The sequence below is a fragment of the Bos javanicus genome, chromosome 18 (assembly GCF_032452875.1).
Source record: "Bos javanicus breed banteng chromosome 18, ARS-OSU_banteng_1.0, whole genome shotgun sequence".
Taxonomy (NCBI): domain Eukaryota; kingdom Metazoa; phylum Chordata; class Mammalia; order Artiodactyla; family Bovidae; genus Bos; species Bos javanicus.
The window spans coordinates 62288093-62297851 of record NC_083885.1 but is presented as its reverse complement, the minus strand read 5'-3'; the positions used below and the strand labels follow the sequence as shown (position 1 = coordinate 62297851).

General features: G+C 62.3%; 2 protein-coding genes across 8 annotated transcripts; one reads left to right on the top strand and one right to left on the bottom strand.

Annotated features, from left to right (window-relative positions):
* Positions 1 to 1040: 1040 nt before the first annotated feature.
* On the bottom strand, positions 1041 to 6188 carry FIZ1 (FLT3 interacting zinc finger 1). Of its 5 annotated transcripts, none has more exons than XM_061389243.1 (4): positions 5965 to 6052; positions 4827 to 4927; positions 4167 to 4524; positions 1041 to 3306 (listed from the first exon to the last, which is right to left on the bottom strand). In XM_061389243.1, the coding sequence occupies exons 2-4, from the start codon at positions 4904 to 4906 to the stop codon at positions 2119 to 2121; spliced, it is 1626 nt and encodes a 541-aa protein (XP_061245227.1). In that variant the 5' UTR covers positions 4907 to 4927; positions 5965 to 6052; the 3' UTR covers positions 1041 to 2118. The 5 variants fall into 5 exon arrangements, with proteins under 5 accessions (XP_061245227.1, XP_061245226.1, XP_061245225.1 ...); XM_061389242.1 differs by lacking the exon at positions 5965 to 6052 and adding an exon at positions 5060 to 5150; XM_061389241.1 differs by lacking the exon at positions 4827 to 4927 and having other exon boundaries at positions 5965 to 6188.
* Positions 6098 to 9676, top strand: ZNF524 (zinc finger protein 524). Of its 3 annotated transcripts, none has more exons than XM_061389255.1 (2): positions 6098 to 6178; positions 8610 to 9676. In XM_061389255.1, the coding sequence occupies exon 2, from the start codon at positions 8649 to 8651 to the stop codon at positions 9444 to 9446; it is 798 nt and encodes a 265-aa protein (XP_061245239.1). In that variant the 5' UTR covers positions 6098 to 6178; positions 8610 to 8648; the 3' UTR covers positions 9447 to 9676. The 3 variants fall into 3 exon arrangements, with proteins under 3 accessions (XP_061245239.1, XP_061245238.1, XP_061245237.1); XM_061389254.1 differs by lacking the exon at positions 6098 to 6178 and adding an exon at positions 6436 to 6525; XM_061389253.1 differs by lacking the exon at positions 6098 to 6178 and adding an exon at positions 6776 to 6885.
* The last annotated feature ends 83 nt before the right edge of the window (positions 9677 to 9759 follow it).

Sequence of the window (9759 nt, the reverse complement as noted above, 5' to 3'; positions counted from 1 at the left end):
CCTCCAGGATTCATCTCGGGGCCCCCCCAGCTCTGTCCACCGCTCGGCTCCAAGCCTGCACGTCTCTCTCCTGGTGGACTGCAGTAGCCTGCTCTGCATTTCCTCAGCCCCCTTCTCCACTCAGCAGCCAGAGGGACCCTTGGAAAGTGCAGCATCAGTCACATCCCTTCACACTTACAGTCGTGCTTATCTGTGTCCACGGAGCACAGTCAGATGCCTATGTCAGCCAAGGGTCTGCGTGCCCTGACTCCTGCTCACCTCTCCACCTCCTCTCACCACCCCCTCCCCTCCTGTGCTTACCTAGCTGTCCACTTGGCCGGCCCCTCCCCACCCTTCTGGTCTCAGATCAGGTGTCACCTCTGCAGAGAAACACCCCTGCTCCCCACACCAGACCACTCCACCTACGGTGACACAGCCCAGCCATTTGTTTTCTTAGGGAGTAATTTTGTTCGCTGCTGGATCCCCAGGGGGAATTACAGTGCCTGGCACTCAGTATAGGAATAAAATTTAGTGTGTAGAAGACAGTGTGGAAAGTCTGCTCACTCTCAGATGGGCGGATCCTAATCTAGGGTAAGGACTCTAAGGGACATATTTGGTTGCCTGGGAGACAGCACCTAAGGGGCGGGGCCTTTAGGTGTTTAGGGGGCGTGTGCTGTGGGATTGAGGGTTTCTAAAGCGTGTGTCTGGTCCCAGGGGCCATGTCCATCCGTTGGGGATGGGTTTTGCTTTTCAGAGGCAGGGTTCCACCCGGATGAGATCTAAACCATCCCTGACATTAAAAGGGTCATACACTGGGACTGGCAGTGTCCAGTGGTTAAGCCTCCACGCGCCCAGTGTAGGGGACACGGGTTCGATCCCTGATCGGGAAAATTAAGATTCTCACATGCCACGAGGTGGCAGGCAGTCTCTGTGAGGGAGTGGAGGACTCGAATGTCTCCGGCGAAAGGAAAGCTCTGTCTTTGTCTGTCTCCCTGCCCTAATTCAGGGAGGGAGAAGCCCCCACGTCCCTAAAAACCAAGGATCAGGACATGAGACGGGAGTGGCTGAAAGGACAGCGTTTATTGGGGTCCAGGAGAAGCTAGGGAGTGGGGCGAGGGGGCGAGGTCAAGGCTCACAGGGGACATCCCCCCAGCCAAATCCCCCTTCCCCTTGGCGCTGGGAAGAACACAGAGACAAACTGACAAGAGATGGAAAGACAGGTGCTACAGCAGAGCGAGGGATACCCCGGTGAACCCCACGCCCCACTCTTGAGCTCACAGAGAGGGGAATGACGTGGACCGGCCCCCACGCTGGAGGGAGGGGAGGAATGTCTGCCGTATTCACTCTGAGGAGGTGGGGCGCAGGCCACAACCCGCACCAGCCCATTCCAGTGGGCAGTGGGTGGAGTCTACGTGCATCCGGATCAGTCCATCCTACGGGGGCGGGGGGTGTCGGATTCTGAACCAGCCTATTCTAAGTTTTGAGGGGCGAGGAAGATCATTAGGGTCCATCCATTCCGCAGTAGGGGAGTGAGACCGGGCAACTACCCTGGTCCTCTTTCCACACAGGGTATAAGTGACAGGGGAGGAGGCAGATTCCGGCTATATCTGTTATCTGGGGGCACCAGTGACTCCTGGTGGGTAGCATTTGGGGGGGATCCAGGGAAATCCGGGGACATGGTTGCCCCCATTCTCCAGATCTAGGTGGTTGGAATGATGGCTCTTAGGAAGAGGGGCAGTCTTCCCTGGGGTGGGGAAGGGGGTGCCCATCTTTTATTATTAGGGCCCTCAAGAGGAGAAGGACTTGTGGAGACCCCTTTGTCATCCCCAGGTCCCCACATCTTAGAGGCCGATTGACTTGGGGGTGGTCAGCACGTGTTCCAGGGGCCTCGAGGTTAGGAGTCTCTCCATAGATCCCAGACCTTTGAGGTTAGTCTTGCGGCCCACCAGCTCAGGGGCCCGTGCAGGTGCTGGGTGGTCCCCTGTCCTCCAGCCAGGGTCCTCTCTTCCCAGGGCTCGTGCCTGGCTCTGGAGGGCCAGTGGGGGGCCTCCCTCGTGGTCCCTAGGTCCCCGGGGCCGGGCCCTGAGTCCAGCCCGCCGGGGAGGGGAGGTCGGACAGCGGGGCGCAGGCCTGGCAGCTTCAGTCCATGCCCCGGTGCAGCTTCAGGTGTCTGGAGAGGTTGCTGAGCGTGATGAAGCCCTTGCCGCAGACGTGGCAGGGGAAGGGCCGCTCGGCGCCGTGCAGCAGCCGGTGGCGCTTGAGGTAGCACTCGTGACGGAAGAACTTGCCGCACTCCAGGCACGGGAACGGCTTCTCGCCCGTGTGCACCAGCACGTGCCGCTCCAGGTCGCGCGGCGAGCGGAACAGCTTCTCGCACTCGGAGCAGCCGAAGATCTTCTTGCCGCGGCCTGAGGCAGACGCGGGCTCCCCGGACGGAGACTCCCCCTCGCGGGCAGGCGCTGCCACCGCCTCTGCGCCGCCCGCGCCTGCGCCCGCGCCCGCGCCCTCGCCGTGGCTGGCGCGCCGGTGCTCCTCCAGGGCCGCCAGCGCCGCGTATAGTGCCCCGCAGTGGCCGCAGCCGTAGGCCGCGGGGCCCGAGTGCGCCTCCAGGTGGCTGGCCAGCGCCGCCGCCGACGCGAAGAAGGTCCCGCAGTCGCACTGGTACAGCGTGTCTTCCGACGGCTCCGCGGGCGCCTCGCCGCCGCCCTCGGGGAGCAGCACCCCCAGCTCAGGCACGCCGCCCCCGGCGCGGCCCAGGAGCAGCCCGCCGTCCCAGGCTGGCTGAGCCTCGCCGCCCTCGCCGGCGGCCCCGGGGGCCCAGGCCTGAGCCGGGGGCGCGCCAGGGCCCTGCAGGTCGTGGGTCAGCTTGTGCCGCTCCAGCAGCGCGGGCGCGTTGAAGTCGCGCTCGCAGCGCGGGCACTTGAAGGGCTTCACGTCGGTGTGCGCCGCCCAGTGGGCCGCCAGCTCACGGCCCTGGTCGAAGCGCCGCGCGCACGCGCCACAAGCGAACGGGGGCAGGGAGGCCGCCGCTGCAGCCGCCGCGGCCTCAGCCAGCCCCCAGCCCCCCGCGCCGGCGCCTGCCCCCTCTGGACCCTCGCCGCCGGCGCCGCCCCCGCCCGCCCCTGAGCCCCCGCACACCGAGCAGGGCCCCACGTTGCAGCAGACCGAGCAGGGCGCGCTCAGGGCGGGCAGGCCTGCGCCGGGCTGCAGCGAGGACGGGAGCGCCCCACGATGCTGGCGCTTGAGGTGGCGGCCCAGGCTGGAGCGCGAGGAGAAGCGGAGCTCACAGACGAGGCAGCAGTAGGGCTTCTCACCAGTGTGGACGACCTGCAAGGGCAGGAGGGAGAGCCCGGCAGGGCTGAGAGTCTGGCCCCGGGGACAGAGTCTTGGCCTCCCGAAGGGACGCGGGGGAAGCCTCCGGCCAGGTCCACCGGGCCAGGATCTAGCTGCGACCCTCTCATTCTCTGCGTCCAGCCATTGTCCGCATTCTTTTGGTCCCTCCAGCCTCAGGACTGGCTGTTCCCTTTTCCTGATATGCTGTTCGCACGGCGAATTCCTGCTTTTCCTTCAGGTCTCAGCTGCACCATCACCTTGCCCTGACTTTCCTACCTTGTCTAGTAGCCCAGAGCTTTCCCCCTTTTCTCCTTCACAGCAGATGGTTATTAGTGCTGTTGCTGTTTTAACTTCCTTCCCCAAATCTCTTCCTTTCTAGATCACCCTCGCCTGTGAATTTGCTGATTGTCTACCTGGCTATGGGCCACTTTCAATGGAATGTAAGTTCTCCGAAGGCACGGACTTTATTGATTTCATCCTGGTAGCCCCGGGGTTGGGAACTGGGAAATCAGTTGATAGATAATTGCTGAGTAAAGGAATTAAGTACATATATGGTAAATCTATCTGAAAAACGGTACGGGAAGATGAACACAAAGTTGCAGATGCTGGCATATGAGCAGAAGCACAGGACAGGGGAGGGGCAGATTTACTGTGAATATTTTAGTTCCTGGGTTGGGTGGTGACTCAAAGAGAAACACCTCATGGTTTCACTGGTCAGGATGCTTTGATGGGGAGGGAGGGAGAGAGAAATTCTCAGGGGCCAGCTGTCTGCTACTGCCCACAGTGGGTCTCCGGGACTCTGAGGGCAAGTCCAGCACAGCGAGGCCAGCCTAGGGCCGGCCTGCAGGACTCACCTGGTGATGCAGCAGGCCGGTGGAGTCTCGGAACCCCTTGGGGCAGGCGGAGCAGCGGTAGGGTCGCTCGCCGGTGTGCGAGCGCAGGTGGTTGGCCAGGTTGAAGCTGTGCTTGAAGCCCTTGCCGCAGCGCGGACACGCGTGGGGTTTGAGCGCAGTGTGCCGAGCGAAGTGGCGCCGCAGATCCGAGCGGTAGCGAAAGCTCTTGCCACACTCACTGCAGTGAAACGGGACGCGGGGGGCAGCAGCGGGCGGAGCTGGGCCCGGGGCCGGGGCCCGGGCGGGGAGCGGGGGAGCTGGCAGCGGCACGTCATCCATGGCGGCGCGGTGCAAGGGCAGTGGCGGGTGGGGGCTCTCTCTGGAGCAGGGAGACATGGAGCGGGGTGAGGGAGTCACCTCCCCATCAGCCTCCCCAATTAGGCTCCTTGGACTCAGAGACCAGCCACTTGTCCCTAGAAACCCAGGGGACTAACTCCTAAACCACGCCCATCTGTCAAAGGCCACACCCACTGCTCTTAAAACCCCTCCCACTCTCCTTGGACCCCCGCCCCCCACTCATCTGCCTGTCTTCCCAATCACTTCTAAGCTGGACTCCCACCCTGCTCCAAGCCCCACCCACTGTGGTTAAGCCCCGCCCACTCGCACTCAGGCCCCACCTACTCCTTCCAAAGTCTCCTTGTTCCCGAAGGCTGTTGTATTTCTGAAAGCCACCCCCTCTCTTCTTTGAAGATGAAAGTCATCTTCGGAGGAAGGCTGACATTCTTAGCCAGTGAGAGAACAAAGATTTTGGGTTAAGGGCATATGAATCAACCTTCCAGGGTGACCATGACTATCCTCGAAAAAACCAACCGATTCTATTTCCATCCACAAAATAGGATACTAGGAGGACCTACCTCAGGAGGTGGTGAGGACTAAGCAAAATTGTGGCCACACGCGCCAAGTGCTTACTGACCGCACAGCAAAGATTCAACAGCTAAGCTGTTTTGATTAATTGCTGTCTGCTACATTCCTCCGAGCTTCCTCTTGAAGTCCCCATCTCTTCTCCAAGATTCACCTCCTAAATTCCGCTTTTTCCTTAAGCTCAGGCTTTATGTATACCCCTTTCTTTCCAAGGCCCCATCACTCTCCCTCTCTTGCCACCTCAGCCGTTCCTCTCTGACACTCTCCCCATCTTCTCTAAGTCATTTCACCTGCAGTTATAAAGACTTGCTATTTCCACTAAAGAAGCCCCCAAATTACACGCTTAAACCCCACCCCCCTCCACTATGCCCATCACTTTCTGAAAGCTTCATCCCTCGACAAACTCCACCCCTTCTCCTAGCTCCTCCCACCTCCACACTGAACCCTTTTCCCCACTCAGGCTCAGTGGGGACCCTTCAACCTAGGGCCCGCCTACCAGTCTCCCGGAGCCACGCCCCTTCGTCAAACCTCGCCCCTTGCCCAAGCTCCTCCCACCTCGACCACAGTCCCGCCCACTCCCCAAACCACGCCCACTCAGCCTCCTCGTAGCCATCACTCCGCCCCGGCGCCGCTAAGTCCCGCCTCCTCCCCACCCAGTCGCCCGCGGGGCTGGCCCCCCTCCCCAGTCTGCTCGGGGACCCAGGCCCCGAGAGCCGGCCTTTTGTGCCCCTCCCCCCTGTCCCTGAGGTGCGGGCCCGGGAGCCCGAGGCGGGGGCAGGTCTGGCTAGGCCCGCGGCCTGGCGAGTCCACCTTGCTCGCTCGGAGCGGGGTTTCTGGAGCCCTGAGGCGGCCCCGGGAGGCCGGGAAAGTCAGTCGGCTTTCCTCTTTAATTACTTACACCTCCCTCTGGGCGCCGACATTTTGGGCAGCGGGGGTAGCGTCACTTCCACCCGGGGGGCCCCTCGACTTCCGCCTCGGCTCCCTTCTCCCCCGCACTCCCCCTTCCTCCCGCCTTCTTGGCTTCCCTCCTCCCCGCCGCCCTCCCTTCTCCTTCTTTCCCGTCCCTTTCCCAGCTGCTGGAGGGTAGAGAAGCCAGGGCGGCGCCATCTTGGGTGAGGGCATGGGGAAGGGGCGGGACTTAGGGTTTCCCTCGGCACCATACAGACTATGGGCAACAAGCTACGAGCGCGCGGCCTCATCCCGGCGTTGTCGACGCTGGTGGGTGTTAACAAAGATGAGGGCAGATTTGATTCCCTCGTCGCAGCCTCAGGCTTCTCCTGGGTAGGACGTCGAGTTGCATCAGGAAAAAACAGACATTGAAGTTCGCCGCCTGCGACAGAGACAGAAGGAAAGAGCGGGCTCCATCTTGTGCTTTACTCTTCCAGTGGGCTTTGAAGCCCGTCGGGCGCCATGTTAACTACGGGAACCCGCCGCCATTTTCCCGCTTCTCCTCCTTTTGGTACCTTTCTTTTATTGGGTCACCCGGCTGGGTCCTTTGTGGGAGAATGATATTTCTGTTTATGTAGGATGTGTTGGTACGGTAATTTTTTACCGCTAGGGGCCAGCGAGAGCGGCGGGTGCTCAGGAGCGGCCTGCCGATGGGGACGTGAACGGCCCTTAGGACCCAGCGCGTGCCCTTTGTTCCCCGCGGGCTGAGCCTGGCCGGGCGGGGGCGCCGGGGGCGGGGCGTCCACTCCGAGGGGCGGGGCCGCGCGCGCGCCGCCGGGAGGCAGGGTCCCCCTCTCCCCCGCCCCTCCCGCACGCCGGCCTCGCGCCCCCGCGCGCGCACACTCGCGAGTCCAGGCGGCATGCAAATGAGGTACCCGAGAGGCGGGGGGCCCGGGTGGGGGGACGGGAGCGGGCGAGGGGAGACCCGGGGCCGTGCGCGCCTGGAGCGCGCCCCCCACCTGCTCCGGCTCGCGCGACCGCCGAGGCGCGCGCGCCGACCTCGCGCCCCGCCGAGCCGGCCCGCCTGGTCGCGCGCGCGCGCAGACCCCCTTCCTGGCTCGGCCTAGCCGTCCGCGGCTCGGCGCCGCTCATTGGCCGCCGCCCCCGCAGGGCCCGCCCCGCGCGGTCGGGGCCGCCGGCCGAGCGCGCGCCTGCGCCCCGGGTGGAGGAGGGCGAGGGTCTAGGCCCTGTTCCAGAGACCCGGGTTCTGGCCTAGGCACCCGCAACAGAGGGAGCCGTGTGGTCACGGAGAAGTGGCTGCCCTTCTGTGGGTCTCACTCTGGGTGCCTGCTCTAATGGGGTGCACCTGTGTCTCTCGCCCTGCACTTTAGTACACTCTAGTTCCCTGGTCCCAGGGCCTGGTGGTGTTGCTGATGGTAGATCGTTTGGTGCTTATTACAACCGGCAACCCTGCTATGTCCATTTTACAGAGGTGGGAACTTGCTCGGAGAGGCAAGGCCGCTTGCTAGTTAGCAGAGCTGGATTCAAACGCAGGGCTAAGGGACCTCATGAGGTCCCTTGGGCCCATTTCTTATTACTCCCTGAGACACCGGGGTCTCTGAGAACAAGTCCTGACCCGGCCGCTTACCAGTGGAGGGAGTTGCAACTTGTGCCTTCGTTTTCCAAATTTGCAAAAAGGAGGTGATACACCTTTATTCAGAGGGTTGGTGTAAAGCTTAGTTACAAGCCATGATAAGAGCTAATATCTCCTAAGGACCTCTGTGTATGAAAGTGTTAGTCGCTCAGTCGTGTCCTACTCTTGTGACCCCATGGACTGTAGCCCGTCAGGCTCCTGGGTCCATGGGATTCTACAGGCAAGAATACTGGAGTGGGTTGCCATTCCCTTCTCCAGGAGATCTTCCTTACCCAGGGATGGAGCTCGGTTCCTCTGCATTGCAGGCTGATTCTTTACTGTCTGAGCCACCAGGGAAGCCCCCTGCGTACTGAACACTTTACGTATATTATCCTCATGGCACGTCTGTGCAAGTAGGTGGAAATACCCTGTTTTGGAAAGGCTTAGCTGGGGCTCAAAGAGGTGAGCGCCTTGCCCAAGGCCACCACACAGAGAGTGACAAGCTCAGGAATCTGAGCTCCAGAGCTCTGATCAAACCTCTGGCTCCAGAGCCCAGGCTCTTAACAGCTCTGACATACATCCTCATCCACAACTCAGGAACAGACAAGTCCCTTTCTTTTTTCTTCCAGTCCTGACACCCCGCCCCCCTTCTCTCACCTCGTCAGGAAGAGAGAGAAAACATTTCTGAGGCCTCGCTGGCTCTTCTCTCTGTTCTGAGGCTCAAATACTGGCCTGCACCCTCAGTTGGACTCTGTCCCCCCAGGAGGAGTTTTCTTTATTTTTGCTGGTTGACCCTGAATGTCTAGGAGTCAGGGAGGTCTGGGAGATGGCTGTGGGGCTCAGGTGTTTAGCGACTGGTACAGAATTATCCTGCTATTTTACCCACTAGCTTGGCTTTAATTGCGCGTCCAAGCGGATGTCAGCCATGCCCTGGTCGCCGGACTGGAACCCAGGAAGTTGTCTGGGGTACTAGGGCTAGTCCAGACCACCCTGCATTGACGGCTGCCCCTCTCTTCTCTTAGCCCGGCTCCAGTGCCCAGACCCAAGTCCCCCACTGCTCAATGGACACCCCCAGCCCAGACCCGTGGCCTTCGCCTTTGCCTGAGGAAGAAGAGAAACCTCTGGCCTTACCGCCTCCTGTTCCCCGGGGCCGCCGAGGCCGAAGTCTTGGGGGGGCCACCTCCTCCCACCGGACGCTCAAGGCCTCCCTCCCGCGCAAGCGGGGTCGCCCTGCTAAGTCAGAGCAGGAGCCCCCCCTGGCACAGGGGGTGAGCGCCCCGGTGGGCAGCGGCGATAGCAGTGACCTCCTGCTGATCGATGATCAGGGTGTGCCCTACACGGTCTCCGAAGGGTCAGTGGCCGGCGGGCCCGAGAGCTCCGGCCCCGGCCCTAAGAAGGCGCCGCACTTCTGCCCGGTGTGCCTTCGGGCCTTCCCCTACCTCTCCGACCTGGAGCGTCACAGCATCTCACACTCAGAGCTGAAGCCGCACGAGTGCAAGGATTGCGGCAAGACCTTCAAGCGGTCCAGCCACCTGCGGCGGCACTGCAACATCCATGCGGGCCTGCGGCCCTTCCGCTGCCCGCTCTGCCCCCGCCGCTTTCGAGAGGCGGGCGAGCTGGCCCACCACCACCGCGTCCACTCCGGCGAGCGCCCCTACCAGTGCCCGGTGTGCCGGCTGCGCTTCATGGAGACCAACACGCTCCGGCGCCACGCCAAACGCAAGCACCCCGAGGCCATGGAGGCACCTCTGTGTCCTCCGGACCCAGAGCCTGAAGCGCAGTGGGACGACGATGGTATCCCGGCCACGGCAGGGGCCGACGACGACGAAGAAGAGCTGGAGGGGAAACAGCTGGCCTGACCCACACCCCCGGCCACCGCTCCCCCGGCCAGGTTTAGAGCTGGGTGTGCCGCGGGCGTGGGGCCTGGGCAGCGAGGCCGGGACACCTTGTCTGGTGGTCTTCCCATTGTGGGAGTGGGCTGAGGGTGCAGACCTCAACTTCTGGATCCTGCTGCCTTCTACCACCCTCCCCCGGACTGACAGGCCTGTGGAGGCAGGGACTGTGGAAATAAATCTCTGCCTACTGCCCACTGGTGTGTGTTCCCTCAGGGTCCCAGGGCTGGCCCCCTTCTCCCTTCCAATGCTCTTCTGCCGCTGCACCACCCCCATGCCA